This window comes from Panthera pardus, unplaced genomic scaffold (genome assembly GCF_024362965.1).
Source record: "Panthera pardus isolate Hobbes unplaced genomic scaffold, ASM2436296v1 HiC_scaffold_24, whole genome shotgun sequence".
Lineage (NCBI taxonomy): Eukaryota > Metazoa > Chordata > Mammalia > Carnivora > Felidae > Panthera > Panthera pardus.
This window is the reverse complement of record NW_026526810.1, coordinates 111,437,153-111,461,350: the sequence shown is the minus strand read 5'-3', so window position 1 is coordinate 111,461,350 and position 24,198 is coordinate 111,437,153. Positions and strand designations below refer to the sequence as shown.

The 24,198-nt window shown below is 51.4% G+C and overlaps 1 protein-coding gene across 5 annotated transcripts in view; it reads left to right on the top strand.

The window, feature by feature from the left end:
• SYNDIG1L (synapse differentiation inducing 1 like) overlaps window positions 1-22,799 on the top strand; it is a 59,849-nt gene extending 37,050 nt beyond the window's left edge. For 2 of the 5 annotated variants that reach the window (XM_019427145.2, XM_019427146.2), the window contains 5 exons: window positions 9,542-9,639; window positions 18,896-19,069; window positions 19,258-19,736; window positions 20,716-20,856; window positions 21,014-22,799. In XM_019427145.2, coding sequence (XP_019282690.1) covers window positions 19,317-19,736; window positions 20,716-20,856; window positions 21,014-21,172 — 720 coding nt within the window. In that variant the 5' untranslated portion in view covers window positions 9,542-9,639; window positions 18,896-19,069; window positions 19,258-19,316 and the 3' untranslated portion in view covers window positions 21,173-22,799. Of the gene's footprint in view, window positions 1-3,779; window positions 4,566-7,919; window positions 8,031-9,541; window positions 9,640-18,895; window positions 19,070-19,257; window positions 19,737-20,715; window positions 20,857-21,013 lie in introns of those variants that run through there. The other 3 variants (XM_019427144.2, XM_019427147.2, XM_019427148.2) reach the window with 3 other exon arrangements.
• The last annotated feature ends 1,399 nt before the right edge of the window (window positions 22,800-24,198 follow it).

The window sequence follows — 24,198 nt, the reverse complement described above, 5'->3', positions numbered from 1 at the left end:
CAAGGCAGCCTGTGGATGCCAGAGTTAACGTGGATGGAGTTCTGAGCTGTGCAGTCTGTGGTTGCCTTATTCCGCCTCCTCATGCTCTGGCTTTGGGTCTCAAAACGGCAGGAACGGCCATGCACGTTCCCAGGCTTGAGTGAACCTGTGCTCCGTCGGAGAGCACGAAGTTGGGCAGGACTGGTGCTGAGAACTCTCCTGGCTTCTTTCCCTGCATGAATCGGTGTGCTGCTAAAGAAATTGCCTCATCTGAAGTTTTGCAATCCCTTATGGAGAGAAGTGGGTAGTTGTGGTACTTCCAAAGCCGCCCAAAGTTTAAGAGACAGACTACTACAGACCTCATTGTTGGAGGGGTGGGGGTCTGCCTCTAACCAAAGAGCCTGACTCAGAAGCAGTGAGGATCTATCTCCAGGGTTCTCTCCAGTACAGAGTCAAGAATTTATTCCCATTACCTACTTATACCCAGAAATGAACCCCTTCTTGGAGCCATGTCATTCTGGAGCCATGTCCACGGGGGTAGGATTTGGCTGATGGACAGCCCAAAGGCCCACTTGACCTTGCATTCTATACCAGTCTGCTTCCCTCCCACCCCATTACCTAGGGCTTTGTAGGTCCCAGCTATGTGGCCTTGACCACGAGTTTGACTCAGAGGTACTGAGCCCACTGGGCTGGGAGTGAGACCCGCCTTCTCTTTTATGGGGAGAGTCTCTTCTACTGTGTGGTCTATTGATGTAGCAAGTAAAGAAGATCTCCCCACACTTGGTGCTGATTTACATTCCCTAGGGAATTCTGCGAGCAAATCGACCTCTTGTATAAAGAGCTAAGAGTTTGTGCATAAAAGAGCTTATGAAGAGAAATCCCCAGGTGGAAAGAAATTAGCAACCAGAGCTAATACCAACATAAACAGAGTCTACTGTGTTGGATTCTGCTTGGAGGATATCAGAGGTGGGTGCAGAACAGGACATGAAGGCATTTCCTCCCAAGCTTTCACCCAATGCCTTACTCCTTCCCTTCTCTATAGACCTTGCTTTAGTTCCAGCGAGGATACCTGCTGCCTCCTCCAGGAAGACTTCCAGGGTTTCTCTGTCCACTGAGCTCTCCCAGCCCAAGCCTGGGCCGTTCCCTTTTCTACTAAGACAATCAAGGTAAAATGGGAGATTTTTTTGGTTTAAGAGAATTTCCTAGAGGGGCGCCTGGGTGGCTCAATTAGTTAAGTGTCCAACTTTAGCTCGGGTCATGATCTCACAGTTCATGAGTTCGAGCCCCACATGGGTCTGTCTGCTGTCAGCACAGAGACCACTTTGGATCTTCAGTCTCCCTCTCTCTCTGCCCCTCCCTCATGGAAATGCACACACTCTCTCTCTCTCTCTCTCTCAAAAATAAACATTTTTTTAAAAAGAAAAATAAAAACTAAAAAAAGAAAACTGTCTAGGAACTAAAGGGAGAATAAAATTGAAAGTGTAAAGGCCTAGAAACTGAGGAGTTTATGGCAGTCAGCAGCATTACCCGGGTAATCAAGGTGTGCCCCCCTCCCAACGCCCAACTTAGATAGCATCAGATACCCAGAAACAGGAGGCCCCAGTTTTACCCTTGATGTCTCTTCCCTTTCCTCACAACCAATCTCTCCTCTCTGTTCTCCCCAGAAGTGTCTCAAACCCATCCTGTGTTCCCCATCCCTCTGACTCTGCCTTATTCAAGTTCTCACTGTCTCTTTCCTGGACTCTGCTGTAGTTTCCTCACCAGTCCTCCAGCCTCATCTCTTCTCCCCAGCCTTTCTTTCCAAAATGTCCTCCTCTCCTGGCCTTCCTGGTGAATGTCTCATTGTTTAATGAAACTCAGCTCAAATGTCACCTCCTCCAGGAAGCCTGCTGGTACTTCTTCAAGCAAGGCTAGTTGTTTCCTTCTCTGTGTCCTTTTCGATTACCCTATGATAACATTTATTTCAATGTTTTGGAATGGCTGGTTAACGTGTTTATCTACCTCATCACCCTTTGTGGCAGCTCCTTCAAGGACCCAGACTATGGCTTATACCTCTATTCTCAGGGTCTAGCAGGGAAGCAGACCTTCATTACATAGCATGACATGCCTGATGGAGAAAAGAGGGGGGAAGAAAAGGGAGAGGAACATGGAATGGAAATTTTGCATAGTTGTAGAGTCTACAGTTCCTGAACCACCCCTTAGATCTTGTGAGGGAAATTCCCTCAAAGAAACACTTACCACTGCATCAGCCCGTGTTCTCTGTCACGATTTCGCATGGTGCTGATTGCCCCTACAGTGTCTTCAAAGCTGCTGAGGAGGCTCAGAATCCTGAGGAAGCAAAAGTCCATGGAGATTAGGCTGTGCCAATTCAGGACGAAAACCAGTCTGAAACCCAGGTCTTTCGGTGCCCAGGCCAGGGTCCTTGACACAACATCAGGGGCCGCTCCACAAGTTTTCCCTCCAGGCAACAGCATATAATTATCAACATTAGTATTTGCAATTTATATGCAGCTTTTGCTTCACTGGCTTTTTTATTATCCTTTTGATTAGTAATTCGGTATGCAGCCCAGGCATGGAGCAAAGCCAGGGTAGGGAGGGAAGGAGCAGAGGGGAGCCAAGGCCAAGTAGAAGGCCATGAGACCCTGTGAGAGGAAGGCCACGGGGGAGCAAAGGTGCAAGAGGGTGCATAGACTCAAGGGACAGGGTCTTGGGTGTGTGGGGGAGGTAAGGAAGGGAGAAATGCCTCTGCAGATGCTCTGTAGGCTCCAGATGAGTGGTCCAAGAACCTTCCTAGCCTCAGGGCCTCCACTCTAATGGGGCAGGGGCAAGAAGAACAAGAATATATTTAGCACCCAATAGGTTAAACACCAATATCATCAGCCCAGCCCAGACACCGCACAAGGCTTGGGGAGTTTTCTGTCCAGTGGAGAGGAGGAGACCCAAACTCCATGACAAGAGCTCCTGGCTCCTACAGTGCATGCTGGGAACTAAAGTGAACTTCCCCAGATGCTTCATGTTATGTGGGAGTAAGGGGTTCCTTGAGCTCACTATTCAGTGTGCTATGACACCCTTGGATGGGAGGAGAGAGGACTCCCACTGCCAGAGCCTGGTCCCCAGGGCCTCCTTCCACCCCCAGCCCCTGCTTCATTCTGCTCTGGGGTTTACTTTGCCCCTATTTGCCTTCAGAAAATGGGAACACTCTCCCCTCCCAAGCCCCTGGTACTGTGGTGAGACTCAAGACCTGGTGTGGAACTTGAAAAATAGCCCCATCTACGTGTAATCCTGAAAATGAGGGTATCTCCCATGATTTAAAAAAAAAAAAAAAAAGGAAAGGAAACCAGGAGGCAGGATGCAGGGGGACAGATAAAGAGCAGCACAGTAGGGGAGACAAAGCAGAACGAAGCCCTGGGCTCAGATCTCAGATCTCCCTCTGAGAGAACTGAGGAGAATGTGCACCCACTGAGGGCCTATTTGAGACCAATATGTCACATCTGTCATCTCACTTTGTCCTCATATGACCCCTATGAAGTGGATACAGCTCCCCCATTTTGCAGATGAGAAACCCAAGTCTTTGAGAGGTTAACTCGCTCAAGGTTATACAGTTAATGAGACACTAAGACCAAACCTTAGGCCCATGGTCTTTAAAGCCTGTGCCCTTGCCAGCATAGCACTGTTGTCTCCCAATCAAGAGATTTAATCTCTGAGCACAGCATCTTCCTGTGTAAAATGGAGGGGGAAGGGCAGGGGGAGGGGAGGATTACATTGCCTCATAGAGTTGTTAAGAAAATTAAATGAGATTATATTGGTTACAAACATAAAAACCTGGCATGGTGTCTGGTATATAGTAGGCGCTCAATAAATGCTTTCTGCTTGCTTGCTTTTCTTCTCTTTAGGTTAATATTAAAACTCAGAGCTTGGGAACCTAGGACCTCCAAAATACTTCAAGAAACCCGAGGGCCGCCCATCGCTCCTGGGGGAATGGGGAAGTAGGGTAAGGAGAAGGACTGAGAAAGGGAGCTCGGCTCCAGGAATCAGAGAGACCTTTCCAGCTGTGCGCCCCTCGCTCGGCCGCCTCCTTTGGGCTCCCCTGACTTCCCGCCCCGCCCCGCCCCGCCCCGCCCCGGAGCTGGGTCCGGAGTGCCTGGTGGGCTGATTCCCGAGCGTGGAAGGGAGACGGAGGGGAGAAAGAGGCGGCGGCGGCGGCGGCAGCGGCGGCGGGAGGCAGGGAGGAGGGGAATCCTCCTCTCTGCTCTCCCAAGTCGGCGCGGAGCCGCCTCGGGCCGGGCTAAGGGCTGCGTGGCGGCGGCGGGGCCGGACCAGGATGCGGGGCTCCCGGGACCGCGCCGGGCGGGGCGGGCGGCGGCGCCGGGCGGCGGGCGGGAGCTGTCCGCGGTGCTGAAGCGGCGGCGGCGGCGGCGGCTGCGGCGGCGGCGGCGGCGGCGGCGGCGGCAGGGACCCGGGGCCGGGAGCAGAGGCGCCCTCCTGGGAGCTCCACCGCGGCCGCAAGGCGGGGGCGCCGTCGTTCACCGGCCCATGCTGGGCCCCCGAGCCCCGCGGAGGAGGCGGGACCGTCCTCGGCGGGACAGGTAAGGGGCCGTCTGGGGGCACAGCGGGAACCCAGAGCGAGACACCGAGGCCCGATCGAGCTGGGGAGTGCAGTGGGACCCCTCTCAGGGATGGGGGATCTTCCTCCCTGCTGACTGCACCTTGCGCTCCGCAAGAGATCACTGCCAAGTCTATCCCTACCCCTCACCCTACAGACTGGGGATGCTGGGAGGAGCCTGTGGGACTGGGGCCCAGGTAGTCACCTGGACACTCTGACCCCACACCACCAGGCCTTAACCCCAACCTGAGACAGCTCTTAGACACCCTGCCCACAAAGAACGGTAAGGAGAGTATCCCGGACCCCTGTACCCCAGTGCCCACCATGGTTTTGCTCATGAGGGAAATCTGAGCCAGCTTCACTAAGCATCCCTCTCCTCCCCAAGCCTGCTCATCAGGGTGACTGGAGTGGCTGTGGTCTTCCCCTCACCCCACGCTTCAAGATTTCTTTGCCCGGTAATGGCCCTTGGGCCGAGGATGGGCCAGGCCCCTTAGGACTGATTAACCCATTTCTCCAGGGAAGGAAGGAGGTACCAGAATATACCTTCATTTTGTCCTGTGGCCCCCTTGACTCTAATGGAAGAAGGCTGGTTTTGCCTCATACTGCTTGGTGCATAAGGGCAGAGAGTGGAGATACCTGAGCCTTGTTTTCTGTTATGTGCCCAAATGCTGGTCACCCTAGACAGAGCCTCCATTTGGAGTCTGCCCTCTTTCTGGCAAGAGTGTGCCAAATGAGCTCATTCAGGCCTGCAAAGTGCTTCCAATTCTTCAGAGCAGAGTTCTCTGAGTGGCAGAATGTAGTGATCAAAATAAAACTGCGTAGAGGAAGATTGGCCTATCACTGTGGCTGACCACTGCTTTGTCCCTATCATTTCAACCCAGCACAAATTCTCCACCACCACCGAGAGAAAGAGCACTAAACTAGGAGTTCTTGGCTGAGCGCTGGCATTTATCAGCTTGAGGCCAGTTACCTGAACTCTCTGAACCTCAGTTTCCTCATCCCTAAAGTGGGGATAAGGTAGCTGTTGTGCCCACCTCAGGGAACTGCCTTGGACTCAGTGAAACAATGTGCCTGATTGAAGGCTTGTCATCTGTGGGTCATCATACCAGGATGAGTTGCTGTCACCGTTTCCATCCACTAGCCAGTCTGGCTGGAAGTAATCTGATCGTTGTTACCCCTACCGCCTTTCTCCCAGCCTGGCCATGGTTTCCTTTGTCTTTGGCCTCCCTGGGGTCCGTGAAACCCAACTTATAAATCTTGAGGAGCCAAAAGGATTCCCTCCCCCCTTCTCTTTCATCATCACCTATAGAAGATAATATAGGGTGAGAGTCTGACTCACAGTTTTCGTTGTTTTTTTCCCCCAAGAATCACAGATCTAAGGAAACAGCTCCTTGAAGGCAAGGATTGTGTTGTTTTCATCTCTTTGCCTCCCTGCACACTTCCCCTCCCCCATAGCACCTGGACGATAGTAAGGACTCGGTAATTGGGTGTAAAATAAGAGAATGGAGTGTTAAAATATCTCAGAATAAAAGCATTTGATTGGACGTCTGGGAGCCCCATGTTTGGTCCCAGATCTGCCACTGACTCAAGCAAGTTCTTTTCCCTCTGTAGGCTTCATTTTTCTTTTCTGTAAAAGAGGGTTGGACTAGATAAGTTCTAACATTCTTGATGTTCTGGGAGGCTCTCTGATGGCCATCTTGAGACCGCAAATCCCTCAGTTCTTGAACACAGCATACCAGCTTCATTAACCTGGTTTTAAGACTAAGTTAATATCCTTTCAGCAAAGAAATGGATTTTATGAATGGAGTGGAAGGGAGCAATAAGAACCTGAAAAAGCCATTTATGTTTCTGATGTTTCCTTAAGCTCCCCCTCTCTTCTTTATTTTCCTGGGAAGGCCATGAGTGTGTACAGAGTTGCAGAGCTGGGAGGGCCCCTGCCTCCAGGACAAGATTCTAGGAAAGCACCCCCCTCACAACATTTCTTGTGAGTAGCCAAGAGCCAGGAACCCAGTTCTTAGCCATGTCCTCCTAGGTACCTTGCCTGGCTGGATCCCCTCTCCTAAGAAGACTGGAAGAGGGGACAGTCGGGAGAGATCCATCCCTGGGGAGAGCTTTTTTTATATAAAAACAAAATGAGCTCCTCTGACAATAATTTCCCTCAACTGTGGCAGGCCCAGCCAATATCCAGAAAAACCTCAGCTAATTGGCACTTCTTTAGAGCTGAGTAAGCCATGCCAGTGACCCCCCTGACTTACCCTTTAAGCGCCCCACCAGGGTGGGGGATCAACCACCACCCCCCACCCCATGTCAGCACTTTCTGGCTCCCAGATGTTGGTGCAGCACTGGCAAAAATCAGCTCTCCAGAATTAACGGACAGTCACTAACCCTCATGACAAAGTAATGGCAACCACGCAGCACAGCAAGCATAGAGAGGGGCTTTATTATCTACAAGACTAGTCTGTGGGGGTGCTGGCCTCCTGCTGGGGCTAGAACAACTCACCACCCCCACCCCCACCTTCTGCAGCCGTTTGGGTGGATACCCCACCCCCAGAGTTGTCAGAGTGCAGGGCATCTCTGGTCACCAAGGTAGACACATCTGGCTCCTCTCTCAACCAGGGAGAACTACCCACTGGCTACTCCTTGTGTTCCCCACCTGCCAACTTCCTGCTGGGGGTCCTACTTGACTCCTTCTGCAACACCTCAAAAGGAAGAAGAGATTAGGTGATCCTGGTTATCTGGGGTCAGGCCAGGGTGGGGAGAATCTAAAGAAGAGGAATAGATAAATGTAACATGGTCATTAAGAAATGAAGTGTGTATGTGTGTGTGTGAGAGAGAAAGAAAGAAAGAAAGAAAGAAAGAAAGAAAGAAAGAAAGAAAGAAAGAAGAAAGAAAGGAAAAAAGAAAGAAAAGAAAGAAAGAAAGAAAGAAAGAAAGAAAGAAAGAAAGAAAGAAAGAAAGAAAAGAGAGAGAGAGAGATTGAAACATTGAAATATACCCATGCAGGTCCCTTCTGCTGGGCGGCACACATATGACAGAAGCAGAGAATAAAATATCTAGAGACATCTGCACATTATTAATTATCGTCAAGTTCAAAGGCCAATTCATCCATGAATCCTAGAGGGACTTCCAGTCCCAAAGTACACCACTCCAGGGAGAAAGTAGAAGAAGCATCCCATTTCTTTAAACCTTTGCCATTTTCTAACCCCCTTTTCTTCTCAGGGGCTTGGTGGGCATCCTGCTGGAACAAGGTTCCCCCTGCTGCAAGGTGGGGGGACAATAAAGACTAATCTCATCCCTCTTTGTATTCAGTTTCTCTCTTCTCTTTGCTCCTCCTTTATTCTCTCTTCTCCCTCCTTCCTGCAGCTGCCACCAGCACCCACCACCCCCTTCCCTCAAGCAAACCAAGCAGGGAGTGAGGACCTGACGCTCTACCTCTCCTCTCTGTTAGGTGTGTTATCTTCTGCCATTAGATGTACTATTTGCTTCTAAGTGGTTGGGAACAAGCTGCTTCAGTGAGGAGACAGGTTGTTTCAGCAAGAATAAAGATTTGATTCCTGCTTGAAAATGGACTAATTTGAGTAGTGGTGCCACTGTCCCAATCCTCCCGGTAATTTTCACCTTTGTCAGCCACAAATCCATCCCCAAGCCAATGAATTATGCTCTGAGGGGGAGCCCAGGTTGGCAGCAGATAGAAAATAAGGTAGACCGGGGGCGCCTGGGTGGCGCAGTCGGTTAAGCGTCCGACTTCAGCCAGGTCACGATCTCACGGTCCGTGAGTTCGAGCCCCGCGTCAGGCTCTGGGCTGATGGCTCAGAGCCTGGAGCCTGTTTCCGATTCTGTGTCTCCCTCTCTCTCTGTCCCTCCCCCGTTCATGCTCTGTCTCTCTCTGTCCCAAAAATAAATAAACGTTGAAAAAAAAAAAATTAAAAAAAAAAAAAAAAAAAAAAAAAAAAGAAAATAAGGTAGACCGATGTCTCTGGAAGTGCCTAGGAAGCCTCCCCTGGGAACTGAGAAGTGTTCCAGCCATCCTATCTCTCTTTCCTGGGTTCCCTCCTTCACCCTCTCCTCTCCTCTGCCCTGCTCTTCTTCATAGCTCCATTGATAATTCTCAAGTCTCTCTCTAGCCCTGACCATGACCCAGGGATTCAACTGCATACATCTAACTGTCAGGTGGATTTTCTGCCCTAGCATCCCAAGACCCAACTCATCCACTTCTCCTTCCTATCCTGCTCTTCCTTGTTGTGTTAGTGTGTGTGTGTGTGTGTGTGTGTGTGTGTGTGTGTGTGTTTCATTTTACTGGATTGGTACTTGGTGGGCCTTTTTAATATAAATATTCTTTTTTGTTTTTTCAGCTCAGGAACCACTTCCTGTTTCTGTTCCTTTCATTGTCATTCCCATTCAGTCTCTGCTGTGTCTTTCTGAAATTTCTACTAGATGGATGTTGAACCTCTGGGACTCTCCTCCATGTCTCTTACCTTTCTTTCATATGTTCTATCTTCTTGTCTTTTTGCTCTATGTCTTGGGATATTTCATTAACTTATTCTTTCACATTAAAAAGTTAATCTTTAACTGTGTCCATTCTGTTATCCAGTCTCTCCATTAAATTTTTTAAAGTTGTATTTATTTAAGTAATCTCTACACCTAACATGGGGGTCGAACTCACAACCCCAATATCAAGAGTCACATGCTTTTCTGACTGAGCCAGCCAAACACCCCACTTTATTAAATTTTTTGAAAATTTAGACAGTTATTTTCATTTTCCAAAACACTTTCATGTTCTTTGCTCTTTTTTCATAGCAGGCTGCTCTCATTTTATGGATACAATGTCCTCTTTTTTTTTCTCCCAGGGGATATGAATTGAAAAAAATTTAGAGATCTCTTCTATAAGTTGAATGATTTCAATCCTACTGGGTCAATTGTTCCATTTGTGTATTTAATCCTTCTCTTTTATTTTCATAGAGTTGTTCTTCATTATCCTTTGGTGTCCACTCAGACTTACGAATAAAGGAAGGTATTGACTAGCATAGGCAACTGGTACGGATTTCCTCTGAAGTTGGGTAAGTTTGTTTCCCTAACAGACGTCCCCCTTGAATGAGACTTATTCTTACTTCTTATTCTGTTTGGGGCTGCAGGTTTCTCAACACTGATCTCCTCACCAAAGAATTTCATTTGCTCTTTATCTTCCAGAAATTCCTCAGTGTTTCTGTTCCACTGATACCATTTTTTGTTGTTTTCCAATTTTGTTATGATTTCATTCTTTTAGAAATATATGCTTTATCACTTTAATAGAATCTGAAGGAGAAGAGGTCATCACTAGTGCTCAGGCTGCCTTCTTTTTTTAAAAAATTTTAATGTCTATTTATTTTTGAGACAGAGACAGAGCTTGAGCAGAGGAGAGGCAGAGAGAGAGAGACAGACAGAATCCAAAGCAGGCTCCAAGCTGTTAGCACAGAGCTGGATGTGGGGCTCAAATTCACCAGCCATGAGATCACAACCTGAGCTGAAGTCAGACGCTTAACCGACTAAGCCACCCAGGCACCCCTCAGGCTGCCTTCTTGAACCAGCGATCTTTCCCCTGGATTTTCTGTCTCAGTTGGTGGCCTCACCTTCTACTTAATTGACAAAACCAGAAGGCTGGGAGTCATTCTAGGCTCCTCCCTCTCCCTCACTTCTAGTTAGCCACAAAGTTCCGTTCATTCAGCCTCCTGACTCCTTCTTGGTTATGACTCTTCATTTCCATCCATTTTGCCACAGATCAGGGTTAGGTCCCCATCCTCTCCTGCCTGCATTTTTGTACTCATCTCTTCATGGGACTCTTAGCCGCCATTCTCATTCACCTCCCGTGCTTTGTATCCACTGCAGCCAGCCAGAGCGCTCTAAAACTGGGTATGACCATGTCACTTTCTTGCTACCACTTTCACTGGCTCCCCACTGCCCACAGAAGAGAGCTTTTCTGCATGGAACTCAAGGCCTTCCCACCTCTCCTGTCTTATTCCACCAACACCAAACCTCCCTGGCTTCCCCTCCTTTCCACTACCTCACGCTTTTGTGCTGTTTCCTCAGCTGGAAATGCCCTTCTCTCATTGTCTCACCTGGATTACTCAGATTCTTCCTTGAAGATTCAACTCAGGGGTACCTGGGGGGCTTAGTCTGTTAAGCGTCTGTCTCTTGATTTTGGTTCAGGTCATGATCTCACGGTTCGTGGGTTTGAGCCCCGCATCGAGCTCTGTGCGGACGGTGCAGAGCCTGCTTGGGATTCTCTATCTCCCTCTCTCTGCCCCTCCCCTGCTCGCTCACTTTCTTTCTCTCTCTCTCAAAAAATAAATAAACTAAACTAAAAAAAAAAAAAAAGATTCAATTCATATGTCACATGCTTTCAAAGCCTCTTCTTAATTTCTGCCATTGCCTCCTCTCCCATCCCAGGGTAGGAGTCCCTTATCAGTGTATCTCTAGCACTTGGTCGTATTTAGCACAACTCACTCCATTGTATTGAAATTTCGTATTTGCTGGTTGTATTCCCCCTCAAAGCCGGTACCATTTCTTGTTTATTCTTGCATCCCAAGAACTGGTCTGAATTAACTGCTCAAGAAATTATGCAAATATGCTCCACCCACCCCAGATCCTAGAAAGTCCTTTCTTATGGGGGAGCCTTAGCACACCTAGCTCACTCATTCACTGATTCACTCATTTATTCGTGAGATCAACTGTTTACTGAGTGCCTAGTATACGCCAGGCAAGGTGCTGCACGGATGAGGAAGATACAGTCCCCACCCTCTTGAAGTTCACAATCTGGTGAGAGAGAAAGACGCTAATCAACAAATCACACATATAGAAAAAGACTGTGCTAAGCTCTTTGAGAGGAGGAATTGGAGCCTGGAGAGCAGATAAACAAGGAGCCTAAATCTAGACTGAGGATGTAGGGACATCTCCCTGAGGAAGGGACTTGTGAGCTGAGAGCTGAAGGATTCTGATGTGAGTAGAGACAATGCTCCTAAGAAACGCGACTGTGAAGTGAAAGAGAGAGAGGCCAGGGGCTGTCGGAGGGAAACGGCACTGAGGAAAGGCATTCCAGTTATCTGTCACTGCCTAAGCACCCCCAAAACTTAGTGGCTACAACTAAAGACATTTTACTCTACCTCATGACCTTGAGGGTCAGAAATCCACGCAGGGTTGAGCTGTGTGATTACTCCACTCCACATGGCAGGGACAGAGGTCACGCAGTGGTATTTGGCTGACAGATGGGCTGGTTTGAAGCGTCCAAGATGGCTTCGCTCACATGTCTAACATCTTGGCAAGATTGGAAGGCTTGGCTCAGCAGGTTCCGTCCACCAGAGCTTCTACACACATGACCTTCCAGCAGGGCAACCTCAGAGTAGTCCAGCTACAGACAGGGTGGCTCAGGGTTGGGGGAGTGAGTCTTTCAGTGAGCAAGGTAAAGGATGCACGGCCTTTTATAACCTGGCCTCTGAAGTCACACAGCATCACCTTTGCTGTGCTCTGTGGTTGAAGCAGTCACAAGCCCACTCAGATTAGAGAGGGGGTCTGTATCCCTCCTCTCGAAGGGAGGAGTATCAAAGTATTTACAGCTGGGTTTTGCAATCATCACAATTGATTTCTTTTTTAAGCGAGAGAGACTACAATATGTTTAAGTGCCATTAGGAAGGATCAGGAGTGAGGAGCAGCTGAAAACAGGGAAAAAAGGATAATCAATTGTGTTAGCTCCCTGAAGAGGCAAACTGAAGCAAAGAAAGCCAAGTTCTCATTTTCCCTCTATTCTGATTCCGCTGGCCTCGCCCTCCTCCCCACCCAGACCCCTGGCTTTCTCTCTCTACTGTCAGATGCAGCAAGCTGCAGCCAAGACTCTAGACCAGAGATCATCAAATCCAGCCTCAAGCCATCTGCAAACAACCACCGTAGCCACAGCACTTCACAGTTTGCAGTATGGTTTACACATTAGCTGACAAGGGGATGATCTAGCACCCAATCGTCAAGATTTCACCTTTTCCCTGGATTTTAATCATTTATATTTAATCCTCTGCCTTGCCAAGAAGATCTTGCTTTTATCTTTCCGTTTAGAAGCAATCACTCTTGCTGTGCTGAGAGATAGCGGCCAACAGCTTAATGTCCTCACAATGAGTCTGTATCTATATGAACCCAGACCTTAAGGTTATCTAGGGAGCCACCCCTGGGCTGCTAAGTCACCCCCCATCTCCTAATCTTTTCATGAAGTTCCCATTTCCCATTCCCTTCACTGAGGCCCTCGGTTTTAACCTATTGGAGACCAAGTCTTCGACACTGTCACACCCACACTATTTATCACGACCCTCGGCACACAAGTAGGCTCTGAAAGGCGCAGTTGAGAGCCCAGGCTTTGGATTCAATGACACTTGGGTTCAATTCCAGTCTCCATCACTGTTTAATCTTGGACAAGTTACTTGACCTGAGCCTCAGTTTGTCTGAAAAATGGGAAATAATCACAACCAGCGCCACTGGTGGTTGTATGGTTTTGAGATGAAGCATAGGAAACACCTAGCTCATGTGGGGCTGCAGTAAATCATAGCTGTTATTTTTTTGTGTATTTATTCATCTTGAGAGAGAGAGAATCCCAAGCGGGCCCCGTGCTATCAGCGCAGAGCCTGATGCGGGGCTCGAACTCACGAACCATGAGATCATGCCCTGAGCCGAAACCAAGAGTCGGGCGCTTATCCCCACCCAGGCGCCCCTACTATTCTTATAGTGACTATTAGAGCAGCGGTTCTTAAAGTGTGATCCCTGGACCAGCAGCATCGACACCACCTGGGAACTTGTTAGAGATGCAAATTCTCCCAGGCCTATTTCGGAATCATAAACGGTGAGGGTGGAGCCCAGCAGCCTGGGCTAAGTCGTGCAGGTGATGTTAGTGCACACCGATGACCGGAACCGCTGCCCTGGGCAACTTCTGCTTCAGAGGCTGCATGTAGATCACCTTAATCCAGTTAGGCGGAAGCAGATTCAAAGCCTGGTTTCTGTGCCTGTAAAGGCTGCTCTGTTTTTGGTTTGCTCCTGCTCCTTGGGGTTACCCCATAAGAAGTCCCAGTTGAAAACCAGGGGTGTTTCCTGGGGCCCCTCCTTAACAGGCCCTGAACTCCCATCCCCTCCCCGCCTCGGCCTCTGATACCGCTGGAGGGGGAAAGTGGCACCAAGGGTCACACTCACCTCCCCGTGTTTCTTTTTCCTCTAGGATCTTGGCAACTTGACCCCTCAAGTTCTTGCTCCCTTGGTGATTCTTTGATGCCTTCGTATCTTTCCCTAGTTTTTCTAACTGTTCTTGGCAATTGGGTGTGACATAGGTTAGTCTGCCACTTCTTTCCTAGAAGAGGAAGCCCCTGTCCAGCTGTGACTCTCCCACTAGAAATGATAGGGTCAGATGAGCTTTTAGAGCAGTTCGGTTCCTGGCACGTGATGAAAAGCTCAATAAATGTTAAGTGATTGTTCTTCCTCTCCCAATAGAATCTCAGGGTCGTATTGAGCTGAGCTATTAAAAATGAACCCCTTGTACCCTTCCACACATTTTATAGATAAGCAAACTGATGTTACATCATGTAATTGGACTCCAGAACAATCAGACTCTAGTGGAGGCTGTAATTGGATCCCAGTGGATTCCCGTATGGTGTCCTGTCCCCAGTCTGGAGGTGGCATTGTGCTCTCCGTCTCTAAATCAGGAAGTGGAAAACATTAGGGCCCAGCTCAGTTCTCAGCTCCAAAGGAAACAAACCAGGGGCTGTGGCCTCCCAGGTCCTCCCCTCCCTCTCCTTTTCTGGGGCCCAGACCTCTTGCCCAACTGTACAATCTACAGCAATCTCCTTAGCTTCAGAATTGCAGACATCTCGGGGCGCCTGGGTGGCTCAGTCAGTTAAGCGTCCAACTTCAGCTCAGGTCATGATCTCACAGTCCATGAGTTCGAGCGTCACGTCGGTCTCTGTGCTGACAGCTCAGAGCCTGGAGCCCGCTTCAGATGCTGTGTCTCCCTCTCTCTCTCTCTGCCCCTTCCTTGCTCATGATCTGTCTCTCTCTCTCACTCTCTCTCTCTCTCTCTCAAAAAAAACATTAAAAATCATTTAAAAAAAAATTGCAGACATCTCATGTCTTCCTTCTGGAAGGGGACATGTGCACATGTCACACACACACGCAGAGGCATGCTCACCAGCAAGTAAGCAGACATACAGTACTGTCTATACAGCAGGCACACACAGCCCACATGAGCCCCAGGCAGAAGTGGAGATGAAAATTATCCTTTGAATACTGGTCCTTAACTCCAAAGAACAGGGAGAGGTAGCCCTCAGCAACAGGCCAAAATGTCAGGCAAGGCTAAGGATAGAGAAGCCTGGGCCTGGAGACCTGCCACCTCCTCCTTCTGGCCAGGGCTCAGTGCTGGGTCCCCAGGATCAGTTTAGCGGACTCCCGTGTGGCCCGAGCAGGTTTCGGGGGTGAACATGACCTGCTAAAGAACTGTGACCCTTGGCTGGACTGTGAGTAGGTGCTATAGCCCGTAACCTGGTTGCTTTATGGAGGCGGAGGGTGTGTGTGTGTGTGTGTGTGTGTGTGTCTGTCTGTCTGTCTGTGTCAGGGCAGGCTTTGACACTGTGCTCAGCCTTTACACCCAGGAGGAACCCCCAAACCTGGCAAGGCTTAAAACCACTTTTAGATAATTCGGCCCGGAAGAAATCTGCGCACTTAATTTTTTTTCTGATTTAAAAGAAGTACATGCTCAATGTAAAAAATAAATATGGGAAACAGAAAAACATGGTGTAAAAAGGCAAATGAAAAGCACCTGTGTTCCCACCCCTGGCGATAATCACTGTTGACGTTTTGGCAGAGTTAAGATTGCAGGCACATACCATTTTCTTTTCTTCCCTCTCACTGAATCTGCAATGAGCATTTTCTCATGTCATTCCTCTTTGTAAACCTGTTCCAAGGCCTTGTACCACTGGACTGTTGTACCACAATTTATTTAACTTGTGCCCGATTGTTGGACATTCAGGTGGCTTTCGGTTTGTCCCTGTTGTGCAAACCCAGGATCATACATCTTTGTACATGAAGCCGAGAAGCCCCTGCCCAGAGGCACAGTGTGGTGGAGGAGAGTGTAATCCAGGAAAGGCTTCGTGGCTTGGGTTTCAGTGGCTCAGCTGGGTGCACTTTGACCAAGAGAGGATGGCTGGCAAGAACAGGGGAATGAGCTGGGACCCAGCTGCCCCTTCCTGTCCTGGACACGTGCCCTGCAAGTGCCCCTACAGTCTCCAGAGCTCTGGGGCCTGATTCCTGGCCACAAGGATCCTTCCTTTTCTTCTGGGGGGAGATCGGACAGGTGATTGCCAAGGCCTCCTATGCCTCCTTCAGGACATAGGGCAGGGTGACTTTGATGCATTAGTCTGCTGTGAGGGCCCTGGGGCCAGTCCTCCCCACCACACCCTGCCAAAAGGCGCCCACATACCTCTGCCTATGCAGATGACAACAGGGACCCTTGAGGCTGTAAGCAGAGGGGGCGTTAATTAAGACCAGCTAGAGGAGAGGCCGGGGACCTTTGGGAGCCATGTCCTAGAATCCCATAGGGTGGGCAAGATGGAGGGCAGGACCAGGGCTGTGGCGGCCCAGGGGGAGCTGGGAAGCCACGGGATGGTGCTACGGCTCCACTGTGCATCTGACAAGGAGATGCCTTGCCTTCCCTTTGCTTCCTTCAATGTGCTCGAGGCGCCATGATAGGGAAGGTGGTACGTCACTGGATTCTGAGCATGCGCATCTATCCCTGAGTCTTGCAGAGGACAGGGAGTGGGGGAGCTGACTTCTGCAGGGCTCCTTAAGGCTATGGGCTCATGGAGAGCTAGTGCCACCATCAGCGATCATTTAATCCAGCCCCTCTTATTGCAGATAGGGAAACCGAGGTGCCAGATCAATAAGCTAATGGGGGCGAATCAGAATGGAATCCCAGTGTACCTGACTCCCAAACCCATGAGCCTTATGCTCCCGTGCCCTTCAATTGTACATCTGCACGTCACATCTGCTGGTGTGGGGGAGGCTCCGACAAGGACTCAAAAACTGCCCTCAGGGGTCAGAAGAGACCAGTCCCGCTGGGAATCTGCCCAGAGGAGCCCAGGCACAAGCCTAGTCCAGCAAGCTTGGAAGGAACCTGTCCACATATTATAGTCCCAGGGGCTCCCTGCATTTTGATCCATAGAGAGGAAAGAAGAGGGAGAAGTACTGAGGCCCTGGCATTTATGAGCTCCGCCCCTCCCAAGAACTGCTGTCCCATCTCTGCATGCGGAGAAACTCCTTCCACAGCTGGGTGACAGCCCAAATGGAACTTGTAACTGCTTAATGTGCCAACAGAGCCCCCAGGTGTAGGGCAGCCCAGCACCATCCGTGCCCTCCCTGGGTGAAGAGTTGGGCACTCGGGCCACACGCCGTTCTTTGGGTCCTTCCAGGATTCTGTTAGACATTCTGGGAGCCCCAGCCCCAGAGGTCACACTTCTCCGGGCTCAGAGCCTCTGAGACATGGCCAGGATAGCCTTCTCTTGCTCCTTTGCCTCCAGGCAGGCAACAGCCCTCACTCCTGCCTCATAGCAGGCCAGCCAAGGGACCCTGGCCCCCCATGGACCCACCCTCAATGCCTCCCCCTGGTCTTGCCTGGGCCTCCCCTGCCCCTCACTCTGTCCCATTCCCCATTATTCCTGGGGCCATGCTCTGTCTTCAGGTTTCCCCAAAACCAACTTTCTAGAATCGAACCACCTCCCTGGGGGAAGAAAGAGAAATGGCCAGGCTCTGGCTGTGAATTCTTTTTTATTTTTATTTTTTTAACGTTTATTCATTTTTTGATAGAGAGAGACAGAGCGTGAGTGGGCGAGGGGCAGAGAGAGAGGGAGACACAGACTCAGAAGCAGGCTCCGGGCTCTGAACTGACAGCACAGAGCCTGACACAGGGCTTGAACTCACGGACCGTGAGATCATGCATGACCTGAGCCAAAGTCGGACACCCAACTGACCGAGCCACCCAGGCGCCCCTCTGGCTGTGAATTCTTGATGGGAGGTGGGAGTGGAGAAGGGGCCTAGACAAACCTATCCCTGGGGGCAAAATTCCCTCTCCACACTTGTCCCTTTACCATCAGGCCAGAAATGACCTTGGGTAGCACAGAAGCCCCTCCCACTTATAATGTACAATAGAGCATCAGCCATCTCTTTGGATCCTCAGAACAACCTTGTGGGTTGGGGAGGAATTATCATCTGCACTTTACAGATAAAGAAACCCAGAAGGGCATGATTATTTGCCCAAAGTATCAAGGCCAAGACTGACTCTCCGATCTTCAGATTATAAATCCAGGGCAAGACATGACCCTCTCACCCTTCAGCATCATGATGGGGCTGGGAAGGAGAGAGTAGGGTCCCTGGGGGGGCCTGCCCCCTTTCTCCATACCCCGGCATGTGTGTAGGCTTTGCTGTAAACACATTTATAGGCTGCCTTTCCCTCCTTCAATCAACCCTGAGCACCTACCGTGTGTCCTTCCCAGGTGGGCATCTACACTCTAGCCCATGAGTGTGTCTACACTTCAAGCTGGGATGTGCAAGTCCAGACTTTAGTGCTCCAGAGGCCCTGCCTTAGATCCCACAGGACTTCCCAAAGCCACAACTAACCTTAGAGGGGAGATTAGTCTAAGGAGCGTCCCCTTAAGACCATAACTGGAGAGAAGCATCCTCCTCTGTGAAGAATCGACAGCAATTAGCACGTGGCCTATGCTGAGCTCTGAGCTAAGCGTGGTCCCATCCAACCCTACAACAAATCTTCCTCAACCCAGTATCCCACCAGCCACCAAGTCCTGCCATTATTTCCCAAGGCCCCTCCCCTTCTCTGCATCTCCTCACCATTGAGTCCCAGCTGTTTTCAGCTTACCTGAAGCCATGGCAAAACCTCCTATCGGTGTCACAATCAGCTCAGCCCTCTCCAAGACACTCTCCCCACACAGCCATGGGAAGCTTCTGGACCCAAACCCTATCCTATCGCTCCTGCCAAGACCCCTGAAGCCCCCTCAGACCTAAACAGGGCTGCGTGGTCTGGCCACACACCCCATCTCACCCCTCCCTCTCTACCCTGAGAGGCACCAGCCTTCTCCCAGGCTCTCAGAGCGAACATCCCTTATCGAGGCCTCTGCCTGAAATGTGTTCCCCTCCCCTTGCCTTGCCAACTGGTCCTCTTCCTTCTATCTCAGCTCCCAAGCCTTCCCTGTACCTTTGTGTCCGTTCCGTGCCTTGCACGTTCTTACGCCCCTTGCTGTCCTTCCCCTTCAGGGCAGGTGTCTTCTCCACCATCGTGAGCTCCGTGAAGACAGTGCATCCTCCTCCCTCTCTCTGCTCCCTGCCTTTCTCACCTTCGTGTCCCCAGTATCTGTACAGTGCCTGGTGGGGAGCTGATGCTCAACCGATAAGTGTGGACAGGATAAATGAATGAACCAACTCTATGAGGTGAGTACTGTGGCTACACCCAATTTGTAGACTACGAAAAGGAAACTCTGAGAAGCTCAGTGGCCATCTCAAGGTCCCACAGCTGGCCAGTGGTAAAGGCAGGGTCCGAGGGCCTGAGTTCTTAAACATTTCCCGTCCTGCATCCAGCGCCCTGGACTCAGCATCTATCTGTCTTGCTTGCCCATCAGGCTCTCTGAGGACAGCTCAGCTGGCCCAGGCTCCCCTCCCTGGAGCTGCCCCCAGAACCATGGAGAGTCTGAGTGAACTGCAGAACCCTTTGCTGCCTCGGAGCCCCGCCCCCCTCCATGGCCCTTACCCCTACCCCGAGGCTTCGCCCAGCTGGTCATGCCAGGAGAAGCTCTACTCCTACCTCCTGGGTGGTGCTGGCTCTGCTCGCACCCATCAGCTCCTGGACCCAGGATCCCTGCAGCTGGCCGTGGAGGCCTGGTACAGGCCCACCTGCCTCCTGGGGAGGGACAAGGTCAAGGAAGCCAGGGCAAACAGCTGTGAGACCAGCTTCACAGAGAACAGGGAGCCCCAGGCGGGGCCTATGCTGCGGTCCACAGAACCTGGCCAAGTAGAAGAGGATGTCACCATCCAGACTGTGTCCTACGGGGTTCAAGAGGAGCAGCATGGCCAGGAGAATGACCAGGAGGAGGAGGAGGAGGTGAGTGCCTGTGTTTCAAATGCAGATTCCCAGGCCAGCCTCTAGGTGTTGACATTCAGTGGGCCTGGCTTGGGGCCCAGGAATCTATGTTACCAAAGGAAAGGTATTTCTGGCACAGATTCTGTCCATACTTTGAGAAACACAAACTTGGGTTGATGACTTAATTTTTTCACGTTTATTTATTTATTTTGAGAGAGAGACAGCGTGAGTGGGGGTGGGGCAGAGGGGGGAGAGAGAGAGAGACACAGAGAGAGGGAAAAAGAGAGAGAGAACGAACCCCAAGCAGGCTCCACACTGTCAGTGCAGAGCCCAGCGTGGGGCCCAAACTCACAAACTGCAAGATGTTGACCTGAGCTAAAGTCAGACACAACCAACTAAGCTACCCAGGTGCTCCAATGGCTTAATTTTGTAATAGCATTTATCATTCTTGTTTTCTTAATTACATAAGTAATTTAAAAATACAGAAAACCGCTGGAAGAGAACATTATTATTTTAGTCGATGATGTTCTAGTCTTTTTTTGTTCAATCTTTTTCTCCCACCCTACTCCCCCCTAAAAAGATCTTGCTGCACATAGTTTTATAACCAGATTTTCCCCTCCAAGCACCATATCTCAGTATAGCTGCACGTAATTTAATATTTGTCTACGAGGTGATTTTTAAGGGTTTCCTGGTATCCCATTGTATGTTCTTCCTTCACTTATTAACCCAATCTCCTGGTCACTGGGCGTTGAGACTTTCTCTTCTTTCCCAATGACTGTCCGATGATACACAAGCCTGCACGCTGATACTCGTATTCTTTCTTTGTATGCTTGTGCTAATTCCAAAGGAGGGAATCAGTGGGCCACAGTTCAGGCTTTGGGTAGAGCGGGCCGAGCCCAACCTACACTCCCACCCACAGCAGATGACACTACCTGTGGCCCCACATCGTTGCCACTGGTGATCCTGGGCCCGGTGGCAAAAGCCCACCCGTGTTTTGCAGAGTGATGTGACGTCGACAGACAGTGAAAGTGAAGACAACTTCGTGGCGCTGCCGCCCAGGGATCACCTGGGCCTTACTATCTTCTCCATGCTCTGCTGTTTCTGGCCCCTGGGCATCGCTGCCTTCTACTTCTCCCAGGGGGTAAGAGCACGAGGGGCCCAGGGCATCTGCTCCTGCTCCCTCCCTCCACTGGAGGGCTTGACCCTCCATGCGCAGGACCGGGTCAGAGCCCCGCAGGCTGGGGCTGGGTTCCCAACCGTGGGGACACGCCCTTTCACCAGCACCTCTCTCTCCCTAGACCAGCAAGGCCATCTCCAAGGGAGACTTCCGCCTGGCCAGCACCACCTCCCGCAGGGCCCTCTTCTTGGCCACACTCTCCATCGCCGTGGGCGCCGGTCTCTATGTGGCCGTGGTGGTGGCTCTGGCAGCTTACATGTCCCAGAATGGCCATGGCTAGTAGCCAGCAGGGCCTGGCATCCTGGCTCCCCTGCTCCGCCTGAGGAGGCAGTAAGGCTTGGGGTTGCAGACTCTCTGGAGAGCCCCGGCCCCTGAAGACAACCCACAATCCTGGCTTGTTGTGGGGAGGCCTCCCAGGCTGCAGCCTGCAGGGCTCCACTGTCACTTCTTCTTGTCCACAGCCCCCAGCCCCAGAGCAGAGTCTGGGACACCACCCTCTAGTCCAGGCTATGTCAGGAAGCAAGAGAGAATAGGGCTGCCCATCAAGCCATCTAGGCAGGACCTACCTCTGGCTTGAGGCCGGCTGGGAGCTCAGCCTATTCTGCCCCCTGCCCCCCACCCCCGCGACAAAGGGTTGCCTGCCCTGCCAGAAGCCCACTCCCCAACTCTGCCAGCCTCTCCACAGAGAAAAAGCAGGAGGTTACTGGGAGATAAAAGGACACCTGGGGGTAGGGGACCTGACCCAGTTCTTTTGGCTAATCGGAGTCTCCACACTGGGGACAACCTGAGCTTCCCCAACTCCACTCTCTGGCCCCATGAGGCCAAGACCCCCCAGCCAACCCAGAGCGAAATACATAGAGACACAGGGACCCCTTGCTCTTTCCGGCTCTCTCCTGCGGGCTTGTAAGACACCATAGAGTCTAGATAGAGAAGAAGAGTCTCAGGCACGTAAGCTCTGCACCCAAGGCAGGGTCTTAGAGCTTCCTTGCGTAGGAACAAAAGACAGATGTAATGACAGAGGTCCTGCAATATTGCCAGACTACTTAGGCCTCCCTGCTCCACCCCAGGTCCTCACCTCCATCACCCTTTTCTGGGCTCCTCCTGGGAGGTCTTGAGCTAATACCATCCCAGAGAGTGTCCTTAGTGCACCAGTCACTGAGCACAGGGCCCTAGATCCAGCCCTGTGGGAAAGCAGCAAGGAGAGACCCTGGGGAGTCATGAGTGTAAACAAGGGGCAGGATAGAGGACTGGCATGGCTGCTGGGCAGCTCAGCAGTGTTCAGAAGGGTTCCTGGAGGAGGTGTTCCTTGAGCAAGGTCTAGAGGGATGAGGAGAATTTATCTAGATTTGTTTCCCCATAACCCTTAGTATTCATGAACAGGGACATGGCAGGAGTCTCCCAAACTATTTGGATTATGCCTAGAGCATCTGGGCTGGAGCCAAACTACAGCCATTTTTGAGGACCCCACCACCTCGGAGAAGAAGGTTAGGCAACATGTCTCTCAAAGACCAGTGATGTTTTCCCACCTCTGAATGCAGGGGGTCAGCCATCTTCACTGACGTCCCTAACCAGGGCTGTTCTCAACACCTCCAGCCACTAGGGAACATCCAGAATTTTAGAGGCAGCCAGGTAGCTGGGGGGGCAGTATATTGGGAGGGCAGGCCTGTCCAGGCTCAAGCAAAGGACCCAACTGTGCAGGATCTGGGGACTTGGTCATTCCCAAGCTGCATCCAGAGCCCAGGGCTGTGGATCGACCACTGACCCACCTTGTCCCATCACCCTCCCCAACCAGGCATTTCCTCACCCTCCACTCCCCGCATCCCCTGAAGTCCCACAGGCCCAGGATCAGTGGTTTTAATATCCCCCTATTGTATATATTTATCCTTGTAATAAACATTTCTGTAACACTGGTGCCCTCTGGGCCTCTTCGTGTCCTTACCTGCCTCCATCTTTGCCTGCAGCCCACCGTCCTCCAAGACTGACCTCCAGCTGCATGTGTGCTGCCCTGGGCCCCCAGCAGTCTTCTCAAGAAGGTCTCAGGAGGAGGGGTGGCCAGAGTACCCACCCACCCCACCACTGCTCTGCTCAGGGTAGCCTGGATGTAGGGTGATGGCGTGCCCTTGACTCCAAGCAGGACAAGACAAGGTCCGTGCCTGAAGAAAAATCCCTTCTAGGCTCAAGAGCTTGCAGGTGATTGAGGCTCCACTGAGCTGCCTATAGCTATCGCCCCCGCCCGAGGCCCCCAGGAGCCTGCCTGGGCCAGCAAAGGGACCAGCCTGGCGTCTAGATCACCTTGCGTGGAGGGCCCTGGGGGAGGTGGGACAGGCGCACCCACACCTATATGTCCTCCCGGCAAGACACAGCTATACTCTCTTGCACACACACATGCTGTGTGGGCTGGATGCCCCGGAGACAGAGATTAGCACCAGATGTATATTAGGGGCTGCTCTTGGGATATCATTTGAGGAAGGGAGGAGGAGGCAGATCTGGGCAGGGGGAGGTGAGACTGTGAGGCAGGCCTGAACGCAGCGGGGTCTGGAGCCAGGATACCCTTCAGAGTTGACCCAAGTTGGGACAAAGGGCCAGGCCTTTATACCCCACCCCCCCCCGCCCCCCCGCAGCAAACAGTCATTGGGTGTGGGCCATCCAGAAAAGGAGAGAGGCCTAGGGTGAGGAGGCTTTCTCCAGCTGGGGCAGCCCCCCACGGCGGCTTGGCCTGAGGCTGTTTGCCACGCACCTGCAATGGCTAGAGGACCAAGCCTGTCCTTCCTGCAGCTCCCCCCACCCCAGCAGCGGCCCCTGCCACACCGGCCACACCCACCACACAGCAACAGACCCAGAGGTGTCACCTAGCGCCACTCAGCATTTACCTCCACACATTGAAGGCTGCTCCCTGAGAACTCTGCGGCTCCAGGCCAAGGACGGGCCAAAGTGCCAGAGTGCCAACAGCCCTGTCAGGAGGCTTCAATCAGTGACGATGGGAGCTGGTGGACAGATAATCCCAACTCTCTGCCCTCTGGCTGGGAGAACCCAAGCCATGTCCTACACTTGCCCAGGGCAGCATTTCGCTGGAGACCACGGCCCTCACTGGCCGCCTTCCTCCCCCCACCTTCTTCCTCACTCCCCTGCTTTGCTATCTGCGGCCATCTACGTGCAATTGAATCCTTGTGTCTGGGTCGGCTTATGGGGGGGACACAAACCAAAGCACATGTATGCATGTGTGTGGTACATACATGTAGCACACGCAGGCACATGCACGTGCACACACATACAGATAGGCACAGGCGTTCAGCCATGCACACACAC